General features: G+C 48.7%; 1 protein-coding gene across 1 annotated transcript in view; it reads left to right on the top strand.

Annotated features, from left to right (window-relative positions):
- LOC141220356 (uncharacterized) overlaps positions 1-15,859 on the top strand; it is a 140,622-nt gene extending 124,763 nt beyond the window's left edge. The window contains exons 2-4 of the mRNA XM_073666283.1: positions 14,488-14,629; positions 14,727-14,874; positions 14,955-15,859. Of these exons, the coding sequence (XP_073522384.1) occupies positions 14,488-14,629; positions 14,727-14,874; positions 14,955-15,723 (1,059 nt within the window). The 3' untranslated portion in view covers positions 15,724-15,859. The remainder of the gene's footprint in view (positions 1-14,487; positions 14,630-14,726; positions 14,875-14,954) is intronic.
- The last annotated feature ends 4,679 nt before the right edge of the window (positions 15,860-20,538 follow it).

Below are 20,538 nucleotides of genomic sequence, written 5' to 3'. Positions count from 1 at the left end.
CAGAAGGTGGACACCAGGGCCTCGTTGTCCCAGGCAAGCTCAGAAGTGAGGGTATGGAACCGTATGGCATACTGGGCCACGGTGAGACTCCCTTGGCGGAGAGGTAGCAATGAGGAGGCAGTAGAGATCCTTCGTCCGGGTTCATCGAAGACCTTCTGGAAGGCAGTTAGGAAGGCCGGAAGATCGGACACCAGGGAATCCCCTCTCTCCCATAGAGGGTTTAGCCATGCCAATGCTTCCCTGGTGAGGTGAGACATGATGAACGCCACCTTGGCCCGGTCGGAGGGAAACTGATGTGGCAGAAGTTCAAAGTGCAGTGTGCACTGGTTCAGAAAGCCCCGACATAGGACGGGGTCACCTCCAAAATGAGGAGGCGCAGAAAGCCGGGGTCCTAAGCTGGATGCCGTGGTATTGGTAGGTTGCGGCGCTGCCAGAGTGGGTGACGCTCGACTTGAGGCGGACACAGGTGGGACAGGCAGCGTGTCCAGGCGAGTGTTGACAGACCGCAGGTAGGTCAGGATGGTTTCCTGTTGGGATCTCTGACGAGAAACCTCCTGGTACAGGTCAGCAAGCGAAGGGGCCTGGGGGCCACCGGGTTCCATGGCCCGTGCAAACTGTTACGGATCCGGGTGGTGGCACCTCTGTGCTGCAGTGCAAGGAGGGACCAGAGAGGCGTAACTAGGTATCAACTCGGACCGACCAAGGCCGTACGGCGGCTCAATTGACTCCGTGACCAGGGAAGGACCGAGCAGAGGGACCAGGTGCTACTCTGGGGACTGACCTTGAATGAGAGCAGGTGACTCTCACGGGTCAGAAGGCAGGGACTGATCGGTACAGCAGATGAGCACGGCAGGCAGGCTTACGGGTGACCCGGGCAAACGGACGGGCAGGCACGGCAGGTAACAAGCAGGAGCCTCCAGGTAGGCGGGACGGTAGGCTCGGCTGATAACAGGTAGGTGCTTCTAGGTAAGCGGGCTGGTAGGCACGGCAGGTAACAGGCAGGTGCTTCTAGGTAAGCGAGCTGGCAGGCACGGCAGGTAACAGGCAGGAGCCTCCAGGTAGGCTGGCTGGTAGGCACGGCAGGTAACGGGCAGGTGCTTCCAGGTAAGCAGGCGGACAGAGCCCATAGACAGACTGGCGGACGGGACTGTAGACAGACTGTCGGGCTGGAGAGTAGACAAGCAGACGGACTGGACTTAAAGTCAGGTTGGCGGACTGGACTTGTAGTCAGGCTGGCGGGCTGGACTTGTAGTCAGGCTGGCGGGCTGGACTTGTAGTCTGGCTGTCGGGCTGGACTTGTAGTCAGGCTAGCAGCGGGACCTGAGGGCTGAAGCAGAGTATCAAACACAAAGCTACAACCTTGCACGGGCACCTCCAAATTGGAGGAGGTGCCTTATATAGGGGAAGTCCTCCGGCCATTGGCCGGGGACTTTTTAGGAAAGCGCGCGCGGCCCCTTTAAGAGGGAGGGAGCGCGCACGCACGACCTAAGCACAGAGCCAGGGAGGCTGCGTGCACCAGCAGCAGCTGCAGGGAGGCCAGAAGACACCGGAGCAGGACCGCGGCGGCAAAGGTGACGGCGTCTCTGCCGGGCAGGAGGCAGAGACGCCGATGCTACACTACCGCCCAGATAGCAGTTTTCCCATCAGACAGAGGCAAATCTGTGATGAAATCCATGGACAAATGAGTCCATGGTCTTTCTGGAATTGGCAATTGAGCCAATTCCCCGGCCGGCTTTGACTGACTTTAGAGTGTGCACAGACCTCACAAGCAGATACAAAACTTTGATATCATTATGCATGGACAGCCACCAAAAAGTCTGGCAATGGCTTTCCGTGTAGCAGTAACCCCAGGATGACCACTGAAAACGGAATCATAAAATTCCTGTAACACATGTAATTTTAGATACAAAGGCACAAATAATTTAGACCCTGGAGTAGCAGGGGGAGCTAATGACTGGGCATTACGGATCTCCTCCTCCAATTTTGAGGTTACCATAGAAACCACAATACCCTGAGGAATAATTAATGGAGGATGGAGGTTCTGGAGGAGAAACTGGATCGAAGCTACGAGACAATATGTCAGCTTTCACATTCTTAGACCCCGGTCTGAATGTAATCGAAAAATTAAACGTTGAGAAAAACAAGGACCATCTGGCCTGTCTGGGAGTTAACCTTTTAGCTGACTCAATATAGGCTAGATTCTTGTGATCAGTGACCACAGTAACTGGATGAACCGCTACCTCAAAAAAATGCCTCCATTCCTCAAAGGCTAATTTTATAGCAAGTAACTCACGATTCCCAACATCATAATTTCTTTCCGCCGGCGAAAATTTCTTAGACAAAAAAGCACATGGACGCAAGTTAGTCAGAGTTTTAGGCCCCTGCGACAAAACCACCAGTACTCCGACCTCCGAAGCATCCACCTCTACAATGAATGGTTCTTGGAGATCTGGTTGGATCAGAATGGGGGCAGACATGAAACACTCTTGTAAATTTTCAAAACCCCTGATAGCACTCAGTGAGCATACCTTGAGATTAGTCCCCTTACATGTCAGGTCAGTAAGAGGTTTAGCAATCTGAGAGAAACCCTTGATAAATTTCCTATAATAGTTGGCGAATCCCAGAACTCGTTGCAAAGCCTTAAGATCACGAGGCTGAACCCAGTCAATTATGGCCTGTACCTCCCCAGGGTCAATCTTAAACCTTTCTGTTGACAAGATGAACCCCAAGAATGAAATTTCCTGAACAGAAAAAACATATTTCTCTGATTTAGCAAACAAGGAGTTGTCCCTTAACCTTTGTAACACAACCCGGACATGTTCCTGATGAGAATCCAAGTCTGGACAGAAAATTAGAACATCATCCAGGTAAATCATAACATATCTTCCAATGCAAACAGAGAAAATATCATTCATAAGATTTTTAAACATAGCAGATGCATTGGACAACCCAAATGGTATGACAAGGTTTTCAAACAGACCCTACGACGTTAGAAACGCTGTCGTAGCACCGGCGTATCTGCCTCCTGCCGGGCAGAGACGCCGTTCCCCTCGCCGTCGCGATCCCAGTGTCTTCCTGCTCTCCCACTGCTAAGGCGCGCACTGCACGCAGCTTCCCAGGCCGTGTGCTTAGGGTGCGCACGCGCGCTCCCTTTTAAAGGGGCCGTGCGGCATCCTAAAGAGTCCCTGGCCAATGGCCGGAGGACTGCCCCTATATTAAGCACCTCCTCCAAAATGGAGGTGCCTGTGCAAGGTTGTTGATTGTGTGCTAACACTCTCCTCGGCCCTCAGGTTCCCTGCCCGCCAGCCTGTCTAACAGTCCTGCCAGCCAGTCTGTCTAACAGTCCTGCCCGCCAGTCTGTCTACAGTCCTGCCCGCCAGTCTGTCTATCAGCCGTGCCCGCTAGTCTGCCAGTTACCTGCCATGCCCGCCAGCCTGCCTACCCGGAGCACCTGCCAGATTACCTGCCATGCCCGCCTGACTACCCGGAGCACCTGCCAAGTTACCTGCTGTACCCGCCTGCTCGTTTACCCGGAGTACCTGTCTGGCTATCTGCCTTACCCACCTGCTCATTTGCCCAGAGTACCTGACTAGCTATCCGCCGTACCCGCCTGCTACCTGCCGTGCTCATCCGCTGTACCGGTCAGCTCCTGTCATCTGACCCGTGGGAGTCACCTGCTCTCACACAAGGTCGGTCCCAGAGTGTCACCTGGTTCACCTGCCCAGTCTCTCCTTGGTTCACGGAGTTGACTAAGCCGCCATGTGACCTGGGTCGGTTCGAGTAGGCACTTAGTTACGCCCCTCTGGTCCCTCCTTGCATCAAAGCACAGAGGTTCCACCACCCGGATCCGTAACAGCCGTTTTCCACTCATCACCCTCCCGGACGCGTATTGAATTGTAAGCCCCTCTAAGATCAAGTTTAGAAAACACCCTGGCCCCTAGAAGATGATTATATAGGTCGAGAATGAGTGTAAGTGGGTAAGTATTTTTAACCGTGATTTTCTTTAGTTCTCGGAAATCGAGGCAAGGACGGAGACCCCACCTTTCTATTTTACGAAGAAAAATCCGGCAGCTACCAGAGAGGAGGAAGGACAGATATGACCCTTCCGTAATCTTTCAATATAATATTCTTTCATGGCGGTCCGTTCAGGCCCAGACAAATTGTAAAGGCGAGCTTTAGGCAATTTGGCACAAGGCATAAGATCAATAGCACAATCATAAGGACGATGGGGAGGTAGTATCTCCGCCTCTTTCTCCGAGAACACATCTCCGAAGTCCTTCAGGTACCCCGGCAGACCCTTCAGACTGGCGGAACATATTTGTACAGTTTTTAGACATTTCTTGCAACAATTGGAGCTCCATTTAACAATCTCCCTCTGACACCAATCAATCACAGGATTGTGAATCTGCAGCCATGGAAGCCCCAGTACCAACCCAGCAGGCAAATTATCCAATACAAAACATGAGATGCATTCAGAGTGGAGAGCGCCTACTTGAAGCGTGAAATCCACCGTTGCCTTCTTGACCAAATTCCGGGATAATGGTGTCTTGTCAAGGGCGAAGATTTGCATGGGTCTTTCTAAACTAACTGTCCCTAACCCTAACTTCCGAACCAGTCCCGAATCAATAAAGTTAGCAGCAGACCCATAGTCAATGAACGCCAATGTTGATAACACCTGGTTCTCGAAGGATAACACAGTACTTATCAGTACTTTAGTAGAGAAAGAAAAAGGTACCTGGGAGTCTGGGTGACCTCCTTTTCCATCACCCAGACTCAAACGTTCTCCTGCTGGTTTGCCAGCCTGAGGAGGAGTAGGGCAATTCTTGACAAAATGTCCAGAGAGACCACAGTACAGAGTACAGCGTCCAAGATCTTGTCCATGTTTTTTCTCTACCACACGAAGAGTGGCGACTCTAATCTCTGATGGCTCCACCTCCGGTAAATGGACCTGCTCCGGGGAAAAATAATGGGCAGCCTGCTCTTCATCCCGTCTCTCACGGATTCTATGGTCCATTAGTATGGCCTGGGTCATGGCCTCCGCCAGAGAACAAGGGGCATCATGCAGGACCAGGCCGTCCTTAAGGGTTTCGGAAAGGCCTTTGTGGAACAGGCACCTGAGAGCTGCATCATTCCACAGAACTGCAGTGGACCACTGCCGTAACTCAGTACAGTAGTCCTCAGCTGTGCGACCCCCTTGTGACAGGTTCGTGATCTTAGCCTCAGCGACCTGGATCCTGTTGGGTTCGTCATATATTAGTCCTAAAATGTCAAAGAAGGCGTCAACAGAAAACCGTTCTGGGCTTGTGGGGACAAGGAAAATGCCCAGGTCTGAGGGCCCCCTCACAGTACGGACATGATTATTCCCAACCGCTGGAACTCCTCCCCTGATGATCGGGGGAGCAGGGTAAAAAATAACCTACAGCTCTCTCTAAAAAGTCTAAACTGGCCTTTCTCTCCAGAAAATTTATCAGGGAGGGCTATTACAGGTTCGGGAGAGACCAACTGTACATCAGAGGATACTGACGTCACAGCCACTGCCGGCAGTGGAGGGCTATGGGAGGTCTTCATTAAATTAGTTATCTGACCCTGCAACTGACATTGTGATAACTCCAGACTGTGGCATTCCTTAGCCAGATCCTGAGTCATCTGCTTCAGATTCGCCACCTGATCACAGAAAGTGTGGACAGTCTCCATACTGGCGAAAAAGAAAAACGTATGGGCCAGACATAATGTGACGCTGAGTCACTTTTCACGGCCAGGCCGTGAGACGGGATAGTCAAGGAGACTGGAGTCAAAGCCAGGACAGTACGTCATAAACAGAGGGAAGAGGCAAAGGCTTAGTCAGGTAACATACCATTGGTCAGAATTCCACGAGGACAGCAGATCAGAGCAGAAGGGGTTAAACAGACAGATGGTCAGAACAAGGTCCAAGGTCAGGCAGTAGAAGATCAATAAACAGAAGAAGGCACAGAGAACAAACCACACACTAGCTGAATGTACGTCTGGCAGAGATCTGTGACAAACAGCTCAGTTAAGTAGCTAGACATTAACCTGGGATAATGAACACCTGAAGATGGCCAGTGCTTCCCACTCTAAGATTGGACAGCCGAGCTGTCAATCACCACACTGAGCTATTGCATGCCCCTGTACCACATTTGACGGTCGAGCTGTCAATCACAGTACTGACAGCTCCAGCACGCCCCTGTACAAGATTGGACGGCTGAGCTGTGAGCAGCTGCGTCCCACACACAGTGAGGAGTGGAACCATGACAGAAGCAATTCAGAGCACTACTATACAAGCTTATCAGGAGGAAGATACACCATTGTGGTGTCCGTTGACCACCATAAAAGCGAGAGAACAAGATCACCCCTTGTCTATTCAACAACTACCAAAAGGGAAAATCCGTAGAGCACAACGGGAAGATCAGATAATTGGTAGAATACTACTTTATGTGGATCAAAATCGATTTGCAAGTAAACAGGAAAGCGACAATGAGTCACCAGCAGTATCTGTTTTAATTACAGAATGGACGAAGCTCTACCTCAGTGAAGATGGTATCCTGTATCGTAAAGGAGGACAAAACCGGCAGTTGGTACTACCCAGAGTATTCCGTAGGTTGGTCTTCAAAGAGCTCCATGAAAACATGGGACACCTGGGAGTGGAAAGGACAACAAATTTGATCCGTGAACATTTCTTCTCGCCGTACATGCAGAGAGATATTGAGACGTACGTGACCAGGGAGTGTTGGTGTCTGGAAGATAAACGTCCCAACACATCAACCCGGGCACCTAATGGCAACATCCAAACTACATACCTGTTTGAGATGGTCTCAATAGACTTTCTACATCTCGAGATGTGCAAGGGTGGTTACGAATACATCTTGGTGGTGATGGACCATTTCACTCGATTTGCTCAAGCATATGCCACCACCAATAAATCGGGTCGAACAGCGGCAGAGAAGATCTTCAATGATTTTGTTTTGAGGTTTGGGTTCCTTACGAGGTTATACCACGACCAAGGAAGAGAATTTGAGAACCAGCTCTTTGACAAGCTAGGAAAGTACTGTAGAATTCAGAGATCCCACACAACGCCCTATCACCCAGAGGGTAATGGACAAGTGGAATGTTTTAACCGGACATTATTGTCGATGTTGCGCACTTTAGCAGCTGATGAGAAGAAAAACTGGAAGAGTTCTCTGTCAAAAGTGGTACATGCCTATAACTGTACAAAGAGCGATGCAACGGGTTACTCACCCTTTTTCATATTGTATGGACGATCGCCAAGACTGCCAATCGACATCATGTTCGAAACTCCGGTGTAAGAGACTTACAGAACATATCCGGAGTACGTTCGGAAATGGAAGGAACGGATGGCAGAGGCATACAACATAGCGTCCAAAGTGGTTACGCAAGGACAGAGCCTTTTGTAAGGAGTACTATGATCAAAAATGTTATGGAGCAGAATTGGCACCGGGAAGCCGGGTGCTGGTCAAGAACGTACGTGAGAAAGGTGGTCCAGAAAAACTTAGTTCGTACTGGGAAGACAAGGTGTATGTGGTCGTAAGGAGGAAAGCTGATGACAGCTCAGTGTATGAAATCCGATTGGAAACGGGAGAAAAGAAAAACAGAATAGTCCACTGGAATTTACTATTACCCTGTGATTATCTCCCACCACAACAAGACTTCCCAGAAGTAGACTGACATGGTCCGCGATCAACTAAGGGACCACCACAGACTGAAGCTCCGGAGGTGGATAGTGACCTTGAAAGTTTCGATGGAGAAGAACACACCGTTGTATTTCTCGGACCGGCAAGGAGAGGGATGTACCGTCCTCAGGAAAGTGAATTAAGTCCTGAGGTTCCAGAGTTCGTTCCAAGGAGTACAGATGAAGTCCAATTCAGATCTGATGATCGAACACCGGCCCCTGAAGAGAACGATCGACACTCATGAGGAGTGGAATTACCAGATCGTGCGGAAACAAGCGATTTAGGAGAAGTACAGGAACTTACATAGGCAGGTCCAAGAGCATCTGAGGAAGCATGGGAAAGGAGTGCGGAGGAAGAAATTCCTGTGACCTAAGAACCCCGGGTGTCTGAGGAACAACTCACAAGGAGGATGTCGACTCGAGAAGTGAGGAGGCCCGTGATGCTGACGTATGAGACACTTGGTGAACCAAGTCAAGTGCCAAGGACTGTCAACTAGAAACAAGTATCTCTGGCTGCGGACCAGGTAAGCCCACTTGAGTGGTATTCACCACCGAGAAGCAGTATGGAAGATACTGTAGTAGTGGAAAGACTTGTTTTCATGCTTTGATTTTCCTTAAAAGACTTAGTAGAAATAAAGAACTGTTAAAGCCTAGTTAGAGAGAGCTGGTTGATGACGTTTGAAAAGCTCCAGCTGAAGAGATGCTGATTGTTTTAATTGTATTAATTGTTTATTTCTTACAGGCATCCTACAAGAAAAAGGTCGTAAGAATAGGTTGTTATCAATGTTTATGAATGTTATACCAATTGGACAATGCCAATTTGTATATAAAGTTATTCAACTTTCACCACTGTCTCAGAATTGGTCAGATTGACCAATTAAGACTAATGTCGAGGACGACATTCAAAAAGGAGGGAAGAGTGTGACATGCAGAAGTAGTGCTGTTGCTTCAAAAGCATCCAGCAACTATTAGAAGTAACACAAGCACAGGAGACAGTAAGTGTTGTGCTCCAGAAGCATTCAGCAACTATAGGGGTTAACAGAGTCATAAGAGACAGGGAGTGTTTAGCAGTGCCCCAGGGGGATTGTGGGGAAGTTGTTTACTTTCTGGCTGGAGTGGAAGAGAAAGGTGGTGTGAAATCTGTATCTCACAGAAGGCAAGTAAATAGAATTCAGGTCAGGAGGGAAGCTAAACACAAGTCAGATAGACGCCATGAACTAACAGTGCAGAGTATTATCGGGCAGAAAGATAAGACTGAAAGGAATCATGTCACAAGGATAATGTCCCTCATCAAACCCTCCCCCCCTCCATCTCCATGCAGGATAAAGGATGCTGTGTACTTTTGAGTCCTTGTGAAGGAAAAGACTGTGGTTATGTATGTGTGACATCCCAGGGGTCTGGTTGCCACAGTAATAGAGATATTATGTCTGAGAGCAAGTGGGAGGTTTCTCTGGTCAGGAGCCCTAAGCATGCAACACGGTCCGCCCAGACCTGGGAGGGGAGGAATCTGCCCTTATAAACTGGGTCTGGGGCGGGATTAGGGAGTGAAGCTGCAGACAGAGACAGAGCCTGCAGAACAAGCAGAGCAGTCAGAGCCTGGAGTGAAGTTCCATACACAGGGAAAGCAAGAACAGGAGCTCTGTAGGAGCAGCAGCTGAAGGCCAGGGGCTGTGAGCAGAGATATAGCTCGCCCTGGCTGAAGTTACTAAAACTGGACACAGGAGTCCGAGGCTGTGGGGACTGAAATATACCCAGCAGCAGAAACCAGCCGGCAGGGGATTCCAGGTCCTCTGGCCATAGAAGCCCGGAGGCTCAGTCACAAAGAAGGGACCAGCGCCGCCATCCAGGAGCGGAGGCTAACAGAAGGCCCCAAGTCACCAGCCATACGGGTGAGCACCACACGGTATACTCAGGGACGTGGGCTACTTGTAACCGCTGACAGCAAGGTAGCCAGGAAGAGTGCAGATAAACGGGGAGGCCTACAACTCCACCTGGCCAGGGGAACTCCTGCTTGCTCGCAGACTGACCAGGCCCCTTATACTAACCAGTACTCCCGGGAGGGTCTGCCTTGTACCATCAGTAAAGACCCTGAACCTCACCTCACGTCTCTGTGATTCCTTGCCGCTCCAGCACCATTAGCACTGGGACCCTCACACCATCACTCCCATCATCATCCACATTAGCTGCCCTGAGGCAATACTTCTCCCGTGGGGAGTCATCCCATACTCAGCTGCGCAAACAACATCAGCCTCAGCGGTCTGCAGCGCAGCGGCGGTCCCCACTGACCGCAATCCACGGGTGGCGTAGTCGGACACTTATTACAATACAAATAGACTGCCACTGGTTTGACCACCCTGGGCACGGACCGGGTCACCGCCACACGGAGACTACAACCCCCAGCATCCCAGCGATCCGGCTCCGGGTATCCCCCTCACAGCACAGGCCCAGAGGGCGCGTCAACTTTGGCGTAGTCGGCAGGATTTCGTGCCCGCAACCACCGGCTACTGCGTGCCTGAAAAAGAGACTTTTATACTTACCTGTGGTGAAGTTTCCCGCCGTCCGGAGTCGTTTCCCGCCATCCGGAGCCGATTCCCGCCATCAGACGCCATCTTGGACCATTTCCCGCCGTCTTCTGCCTTCTTCCCGCCATCCGCAGCTGCTTCCCGCCTTCGGACGCCATCTTCGGGATGCCGCAGGGGAAGAAGAAGGGCGTGGACGCCGAAAGCGCGCGAGATCCGAAGCTCCGCCCCACGCTCTGAGCTGCGCAAGGTCCTGGAAGGGAGGAAGAGCGACGCTGACGTCATCGGAGCGCGACGCCAGGTCCTCAACCCCGACGATCGACTGCGGAGCCGCGGCCTACGGAAGAAGAGCATCGCAAGGTAGGCCACGGTCCACTAGGGGGGAGGAGGATGCCGGATACCGAGGGGAGCTCCACTGCCACAGCCACCGCCAGCGCAACCGCTGCAGCAGTCATGCCATTCACCATGCCCTATATCCCGGGGGCAACCTGGCTACCCCAGTACTCAGGGGAGTCACATACTCTAAATGACTTTAGAGAAAGACTGGATAGCCTCTTCCAGGTGTACCCCCTCACAGAAGAGCAAAAAGTGAGCATCCTGGTGGCCCAATTAATCGGGGCAGCCCAAAGGGAGGTAAAGTCCTGGCCACCTGGGAGGAAGAGGACTGTCAGAGAAATACTAGCCCGGCTGAAAGACACATTTGATACCCGCACCTCAGCCGAAATAAAGCTCAGATTTTACGGGTGTAAACAGCGGGCACATGAGAGTATGAGGCTGTGTGCCCACGTAGCATTTTTCAAGCGTATATGCTGCGGAATTTCCGCAGCATAAACGCTCAAAAAATGCTTGGTAATCCGCCCCCCATGGTCCTCAATGAGAAGCCGCACTGTCAATGCCCACGCTGCGGTTTTTTCCGCTGCGTTTATGCTCCGCGGAAAAATCCGCAGCATGTCATTTAATTTTGCGGAAGCGCGGCGTAATCGCCGCCATTGACTTGCATTGGGCCGCTTCAAATCCGCAAATATGTAAAAATAATTGCGGAAGTGAAGCGCATTTGCTGCGGTCTTGTACCTCAAAACCGCAGCAAATAGGAAGTGACGTCACAATTGGGCGTTCCATCCATCCATCCCATGAGCATCCCATAATCCAGGAAGACGAGAATCCCATAATATTCCCGTCTCTCAGGATCATGGCTGCTAACGTGGGATGGTACAAGCGGATGAATGTCAACGTGGGATTCATGATTAGTGTGGTAAGTGTCTGTATGTGTCTGTGTGGTGTGTATGTGGTCTGTATGTGTCTGTGTGGGGTCTGTATGTGTCTGTGTGGGGTCTGTGTGGGGTCTGTGTGCGCGGGTGTCAGCAGGCAGACATAGGCCGATGTGACACTACTACTCCCATCGGCCTATGTCTGTCCCCCGTCCACTCCTGCCAGCAGGATCAGCTCGATGGGAGCAGTAGTTCCCATCAGACTGATCCTGCTGTAAAATGTGCCCCAAAATTAAATTTAATAGCCCCCATATGTGCCTCCATATATTATTGACCCTATCCCCCCCCCCCTATTTTTTTTTTTTTGGGGGGGGGTGCTATCATTATTAAAGTTTTTTTTTTATTGGCCCCAATAATATGTAATCTACTGCCCCCTTTTTTTTCATTGGTGGCCAGTGGTTACCTAAAATAAATTAGTTCATACATTACCTGTCCCCGCCGATCGCCCCTAAAATAAAGTAAAAAATAAAAAAATACACCTATACTCACCTAGACACCTAATTCCCCGAAGCCATCGATCTCCTGTAATAAAATATAAAATAATAAACCACAACCTTATCCTTACCCCTCCATAGCAGTCCACGAGTGTCCCACGAAGATCTCCAGTTCAGAGCAGCCACATAGAATGTGACCGCTCTGAACCGCTGCCGCCGCTAGAATGAACGGGTTCGCCGGAGTTCAGGCAGCGCTGCTCCGGTGATCTGCTTTACGGCCCCGCTGTATCGTGAGAAATTCCCACGGTACAACAGGGCTGTAAAGGAGGTCACCGGAGCAGCGCTGACTGAATGCACTCCGGTGACCTCAGTCAGGGGCTCATGCTGCTGGGAGCGGACGTGTTCCCGGCAGTGTGAGCTTACAGCAGCCATGACAGCTGTCACATCTCCAGATGTGACAGCTGTGCATGGGAGATCAGCGCAGGAACGTGGACAGGTAACTATTTTTTTTTTTTTTAGTAAAATTAGAATTAAATAAAATTGTGTTTTATTTCAAATAAATTATTTTTTTCTGGGTGTTTGTCTTTTTTCTTTTTAACACTTTGTAGGTTAGTAATGGGGGTGTCTTATTGACGCCCATCATTACTAACCTGGGCTTCATGTCAGCTGGCGCTGACATGAACCCCACCACTATTACCCCCTGCCACCGCACCAGGGCAGCGTGGAAGAGCGAGGCTAAGTGCCAGATTTGGCGCACAAATATGATGCGCCAAATCTGGGGCAGCTGAGGGCTGATATTATAGCCTGGGAGGGGGCCTATAACCATGGCCCCTTTCTAGGCTATTAATATCAGGTCGCAGCTGTCCGCCTAGCCTTTGCTGGCTACAATTTATAGGGGGACCCCATGTCATTTTTTTTGGGGGGGTCTTCATAAATAGTAGCCAGAAAAGGCAAAGTGGCTAGCCTTTGCTGGCTACAATTTATAGGGGGACCCCATGTAATTTTTTTTGGGGGGGTCTTCTTATATAGTGGCCAGAAAAGGCAAAGCGGCTAGCCTTTGCTGGCTACAATTTATAGGGGGACCCCATGTCATTTTTTTTGGGGGGGGTCTTCATAAATAGTAGCCAGAAAAGGCAAAGTGGCTAGCCTTTGCTGGCTACAATTTATAGGGGGACCCCATGTCATTTTTTGGGGGGGGTCTTCTTATATAGTGGCCAGAAAAGGCAAAGCGGCTAGCCTTTGCTGGCTACAATTTATAGGGGGACCCCATGTCATTTTTTTTGGGGGGGTCTTCATAAATAGTAGCCAGAAAAGGCAAAGTGGCTAGCCTTTGCTGGCTACAATTTATAGGGGGACCCCATGTCATTTTTTGGGGGGGGGTCTTCTTATATAGTGGCCAGAAAAGGCAAAGCGGCTAGCCTTTGCTGGCTACAATTTATAGGGGGACCCCATGTAATTTTTTTTGGGGGGGTCTTCTTATATAGTGGCCAGAAAAGGCAAAGCGGCTAGCCTTTGCTGGCTACAATTTATAGGGGGACCCCATGTCATTTTTTTGGGGGGGGTCTTCATAAATAGTAGCCAGAAAAGGCAAAGTGGCTAGCCTTTGCTGGCTACAATTTATAGGGGGACCCCATGTCATTTTTTTGGGGGGGGTCTTCTTATATAGTGGCCAGAAAAGGCAAAGCGGCTAGCCTTTGCTGGCTACAATTTATAGGGGGACCCCATGTCACTTTTTTTGGGGGGGTCTTCTTATATAGTGGCCAGAAAAGGCAAAGCGGCTAGCCTTTGCTGGCTACAATTTATAGGGGGACCCCATGTCACTTTTTTTGGGGGGGTCTTCTTATATAGTGGCCAGAAAAGGCAAAGCGGCTAGCCTTTGCTGGCTACAATTTATAGGGGGACCCCATGTCACTTTTTTTTGGGGGGGGTCTTCATAAATAGTAGCCAGAAAAGGCAAAGTGGCTAGGCTTTGCTGGCTACAATTTATAGGGGGACCCCATGTCACTTTTTTTTGGGGGGGGGGCTTCCTATATAGTAGCCAGTAAAGGCTAAGCTAACTGCTGCGGCCTGGTATTAATAGCAAAGGAAGGGTCCATGGTTATTGGCTACTTCACAGACTATAACATCAGCCAACAACCGTCTGCTTTCCCTTTGCTATTTATTAAAGCTATGCGTGAGCCCACTTATTTTTTTTGGTTAAAAGATTTTATTAAAGTGAAAGATTATTGTACAGTGTATGTAGGTTCATTCACTGAAAGCTCCTGCATACGCTGTAAGGTTGATTTCTCACGTCCACATATCCACGTTAGTACAGATAAGTGTGACCGAGCATGCTTTGCAATGGGTCTGTGTGTGGGTCTCCGCTGTGTGTGGAAAATGGCATCAACACTCGTCCCGGAGATTGACGTGTGAAAGAACCGTACAATATAGGTGAGGGGTTAGTGTTGGTGTGTGTGCGTACATATCTCCATATGTTTATTTAATTTTTTTTTTGGGGTTAATCTTTTATTGCTCCATTTTGTTTTTAAAATAATATTCACACACGTTATTATTCACTGTAGATTGAAAAATATCCCGAAATATGGGACCGAGCTAGTCCTGACTACAAAGACAAGCAGAAGAAAAAAGACGCCTGGGCCTCTGTGTTGAGCCAAATGTATCCCCAGTGGGTGAATGCTGAACGTGATGCCCAAGAGGAAATTAGTAAGTTTTGATTTTTACACTTATTTTTATATCTATTTATAATTGCACTTTTTGGTGTGAAAGCAGTTCATAAATTGTTTTGGTTGTGTCATTGCAGTGTATGATATTAAAAATCGGTGGAGATCGGTCACCGACCGGCTGGTGAAGTATCACCAGTCGGTGCAAAGTGGCTCATCACCCAAAAAAAGAAAATTTCCTTTTGCGGACGAGCTGGCCTTCATACTAACCAGTAGGAGTTTGCGGAGGTAAATTCCCAAAACATATTAATTGAAATGTTTCCAAAAATGTTGTATTTACATTGGGATTTACCTTTTATTATATACAGAACTGAAGGAAACATCATGGCCCCAACAGCAGAAGAGGACACAAACACAGAGCAAGCAGAGGAGGAATCCGAGGACTTTTTCCAGCTTTCCTCACCGGATCCATCTGCTTCGGCATCTTCAGCATCTGGTTGTCCCTCACATTCTTTGTCCAATCCAGCGGACATCGGGACGGGTTTGGTGACTGATTCTCCTGCTCCTGCTCCAAGTGACGCTGGAAGCTCTGCTGGTGATGTGTTGAGGCCCACTGGGAGGGGGTCTGGTTCTGCTCATCTCGTGGCATCGAGAAGGGCGGGCAAAAAAAAGGCCAAAAGCCACGGGGGTGGGACTATTGTGCTTGAAGCACTCACAAATCGAACCCTCAGCCTTGTGGAAAGGGCATCCCAGGAAGATGCCATCGATAAATTTTGCTCAGCCCAAGCTGCCCGCATCAGATCTCTGCCACGAGATAGGCAGAACATGTACATGACTGCAGCAGGCGCTATGGTCATGGCAATTGAAGAGGCAGCAGTTATGCCCTCGCCCCCAGCCGTAGTATGCGGAATATTTAATTGTTTCAAACCCAGTGTGCCTCCACCACGACCAGCAGCTGCAACCCAGCGTTTTGGGCAGGTTGCTGCAGCATACCGTCCAGAAGATATGCAACCAAGTTATGGTCGGCAAATGGCTCATGGTGCATCATCATTTATCAGAGGACCATCCCCCAACTCTACTTTTTCTCAAGAAATGTTTCCTGGGTACAGCTTTGAAGAAGACCTTCAAAACTTGTAGTTAAAAAATTTTACCCCTCCCTGTCAGCATTTTTGGACCCTAGCAAATACAGACAGCACCTGTAGGTCGATAGATACACAATGTTTTAGAGAATCAGACAATTAACAAAGACCTTTTCTTATGGTCACCTATACCAGGCATCAGGCGTAGGGGACTGTAAGAAAAGGTCTTTCTTTTTATATAATTAAACAACCTACAGGTGCTGCCCGTATTTTAGGGCCCAAAACTGATTAGAGGACAGGTGTGCTGTACACAGTGTGTAATTTTTTCCCAAGTTATGGGCAATGTTTGTCCGATTAAATTTTCTAGAAGTTTGTTGTTTTGTGTTTTTAAAAAGTTTTTTACAGTTATTCTATATTACGTATTAAAAAAATTATTTAAACTATCTGTTAATTTTTCTTTTCAAGTGTATATGTGGTTGGATTGGGTTGTAATGAAAAAGTGTTCCCCTGATCTGCGCTCACCATAGCGCAGGTCAGAGGAACTCTACATTTTTGAAATTTGTTCAAACTAATCTACGTATGTGGTCGGCTGTATACAGTGGTTTTTAAATTAGAAATATACTTTGATATTTTGGACCACAACTATTTTTTGGATGAATACTACTCTCAACACTGTTATTTGCTAGTTCTGTTCTTAGCGCAAGCAAATAACAATGGTGAGGGTTGACTTTAGCAGACAGTACTTGGGAATAGCGCTCTAGGTAGTAATGCCAATTTACAGGCTCTGGTCTTTGTGGGTTGTTCACTTTTGCGTTGACGTATTGTCGAAAAACAAAATGTAGAAGGTTGCAATTCAAGAAATATTTTAGACAAATTTAAGTTTAACCAAAATTTATTTTTTTTAAAAACATTTTTTTTTACATTTTTATTTTAAAAAAAAAGGAGGAAGTTCTTCTTTTATTGTTCATCAGATCTTCTCTGCTGGTCAGGCTGCTCAACACCAGCACAGGAGTATTGCCAGTGCACGGCACCTTCAGGACTCATGAAGTAGTCAGCGAAGGTTTCTCGCACCCTGGCACCAGAGTTGGATGGCCTTCCCTGACCGGAGTTGACAACTGGAATTAATTCAGATAGCTGTGACTCCTCATCTTGCTCGGTGCTGTACTCACGAGCATAGTTGTGGAGTACACAGCATGCCTTAATTACAGTGTCAACGGTCTCCGTATCCAACTGGATGGCAGTGTGAAAGATCCTCCACTGACTACACATGATTCCGAAGGTGCATTCCACATATCTGCGTGCACGACTCAGCCGATAATTGAAAATCCTCCGCCGGGCATTCAGTGCCCTTCGTGGGTATGGGCGCAGCAGGTTGGTCTGTAAGGGAAATGCCTCATCCGATACCATCACAAAAGGAACTGGATGTGTGGAACCCGGCAAAGGTCTTGGGGCTGGGAGCGTTACGCCATCTTGAAGAATTTGCAGCCCAATCTGTGATGATCTAAACACCCGAGAGTCCCCAGTACTGCCATAAGCACCAACGTCAATGGCAACAAATTTGAAATGTGCATCAGCAACCGCCATCAGGACCACAGAAAAAAATTTCTTATAATTAAAGAAGCGTGATCCTGATCGTGGTGGCTGCTGAACTCTCACATGTTTGCCATCGACAGCACCAATGCAGTTTGGGAAATTGGCCACAGTTTGAAAGCCTGCTGCGACCTGCAGCCAAGTCTCCTCGGTTGGAGAAGGCATCACGATGGGCTGCAACTTCTGCCAGATGACGGTACATGTGCACCTCACAATTCTGGAAATGGTGGATTTACCAACCCTAAATTGGAGGTGCAGTGATGTATAGCTCTCTCCTGTGGCCAAAAATCTGAAAAGGAAAAATAGATAATTAGAAAAGCCATAAAAAGAAATACAAGCCAACAGTAATTATCCATTATTAATTCATCTTTTAAAAAATTAAGGTCTTTATTACAAAAAACTATTCCAACAATGGGCTCGTTTTTTTTTTTTGGGGGGGGGGGCTCCACATTTTCAATCTTTTTTGGTCATCTTTTGTTTTCTCTTGAGTTCACACATATCAATTTATAATGTGTTTTGACTTTGTGTCTGTGTTTGCCTACGATGTTTGCTCTAGAGTTTACACATCAGTGACCTTTTCAATCTGATCTCTGTGCATGGTGATCTCATGGTCAAGCCAAAAATATGTACACAAAGACAGACACAGTGGAGCCATCACCACAGGGTAACAAAACCAGGTACACCAGCCATCACCGCAGGGTGGCGAACAAAACCAGGTACATATAAATCAACATTCAACTTACCGCAAGGTGATGAGCAGCCTTTCCTCAGCAGAGATGGCCCTTCGCATTACAGTGTCTTGGAAGTCCAGGTCAGGAGACATAAGGCTTAGCAGCCGATCAAATGCAATAATGTTCAGACGGCAGAACTGTTTAAATTTTTCAGGAAAACTATAGTAAACAGAGAAAAAAAAAATATTAAAAGATAATTTTGTAACATAGTATACAAACAAAACCTTAAAAAAACAGCATAGACGGATGACATTATACTTTCTTCACATATATCTTACCTCCTTAAATCCTGGTAGAGAACATTAAAGTGGCCCTTGTCCGTCCGCTCCTGCAAGATAGGGTGCACCCAAATTTTTTTTGGTCGTCTTCTCCTCCTTAAACGCTCCTATAGAACAATAATAGGTTAGTACACACACTACATAAAAATAATGTACCCCAAAAAAACTTAGTTTATATAACCTGCTCAACGTTGTAGTGCAGGAGATTTAAGCAAGTCATTAGCAGAAGGTTTAGGCATGGTCTGCTGACCCGCAGGGGCTGCAATTCCTGTGGCATACTGTCTTTTGCAAAAAACAAAATGGTGAAGAGGGGTTGAACTAGGAAATGACATCAGGATTTCCATCTTTTTTTTTTTTTTTTTCAATAACTTTATTTGTGCTCAAAAACGCATGAAATAAGCTTACAAAAACGCATGTAAAATCCGCATACAAAAACGCGTCAAAAACGCGTCAAAAACGCGACCAAAAAACGCACGCGATTTTCTGGCAAGGGACATGCAGAAATGTTGCAGAAATTTTCTGCTTCATAAATGCAACGTGGGCACATAGCCTGAGAGACTATGCTCTAAACCTACAAGAGGCCCTGAGAGCCATTAAACAGGCAGACCCTGACAGCGTGGGAAATGAAGACAAGCTGTTGACTGAACAATTTATTGAGGGTCTACTGTGCAATGCCCACCGAACCCAGTTGCGGGCAATGGCCTTACAGGACCCTGACCTGGACTTTGCACAGTTCAAGGACAGAGCCATCCGGGTGCTCTGAGAACCGGCACCAGGTGGCGCTGTGACCCACAGGCCTCCTGCTATCACTTACCACCAGGAGACGGCGTCCTTGTCTGCAGGGCCTGTGGGAGCTGATGCGCAGGCTTTAAACAGTGACCCGGCTACAGACCTGCACCATCAGGTCCAAGAGCTGACTAAGAGCGTTGCCGCGCTAACCAGAACTGTGCAGTCTTTACAGGTCTCTTCTCCAGGAAAGATCCAGCTGGCATCCGGACTGGAGGACGTCCCGTGGCGCCGACTGAGGAGGACCCCACCGGCCAGAGGAAGACCCAGCGACAGATACAACGAGGACGGACGACCCATCTGCCGCCGCTGCAATCAACCCGGACATGTGGCAAGGTACTGTCATTTAAACGGGCACAACCTGGGGTAGAGGGCCAACCCCCAGGCATAAGACCATCAGGCCCATCAAACTGGCATGATAAATACATAGGGGGACGTCCAATCTTGCCTGTGGTACTGGATGGCATTCCTATGAGTGCCCTACTAGACACTGGGTCACAGGTGACCACCATCCCGTACGTGCTCTTTAAACAGTACTGGAATGACTCGGACATAACCCGTTACCCAGATGACGACCTGAGTATCATCGCCAGCAATGGTCAGCCCGTGCCACAGGTGGGATTCAAAGAGGTGACCATTAAGATCGGTAAAGTCGAACTGGCGGCACAAGGACTGATTATAGTGGACATAGACCGTCATGAGAGTCACCCTAGAATAACCTTGGGAACTAATGTGATTGAAAATTGTCTTGCAGGGGTGATTCTCATTTTACAGCAGGTTGCCAAGAACGCCAGTTCCGGCCAGCAGCGTGTGCTCCAAAAAGAGATCCGGGCACTGATGAAGCGGCAACAAGTGGAACTATCTGGTGGTGAGATAGGTAGCGTGAGAATGTGTGACCCGTTCCCTATTGCCATGCCCCCAAAAAGTGAGATGATGATTTGGTGCCGGGCAGCTATTGGTCTAAGAGGTAGAGACTACCAAGCAATGGTAGAACCCGTCTACTCAGACAGTAGGCCCACCATTTTGACAGCACGGGGGGTGGTCGATGTACGCCATGGGAGGGTGCCCGTTCGCATCATAAATATCGGGGAGAGAGAAGTATACCTGCCCCGGTATGCCACGCTAGCCAAATTGTTCACCATAAACCAGAATTCTGTACAGGCCGTGGAACCCTTGCCTCCATCTCAACCAGAGGAAGGTAACGGCTCTAAGAAACCAATGGAGGACTGGTGTCAGCAACTGCATTTGGGTACTGACTCCACTCCCTCACACCAGAAACAGGGAGTCTATCGGGTGGTTCGAGAGTACGAGAGAGTGTTTAGTAAACACCCGCTAGACTTCGGGCGAGTAAAGGGGGTAGAACACCACATCCCCACGGGAGACCATCCTCCCATAAAGGAGAGATACCGACCCGTACCCCCGGCACACTACCAACACGCCAAGGGGATGCTTAGAGACATGAAGGAGGCTGGGGTAATCAGGGACAGC

Source organism: Phyllobates terribilis, unplaced genomic scaffold, assembly GCF_046119375.1.
Source record: "Phyllobates terribilis strain yellow unplaced genomic scaffold, ASM4611937v1 Scaffold_283__1_contigs__length_2490627, whole genome shotgun sequence".
NCBI classification, from domain to species: Eukaryota; Metazoa; Chordata; class Amphibia; order Anura; family Dendrobatidae; genus Phyllobates; species Phyllobates terribilis.
The sequence above is the reverse complement of the archived record's forward strand: the minus strand, read 5'-3'. Positions and strand labels throughout refer to the sequence as shown.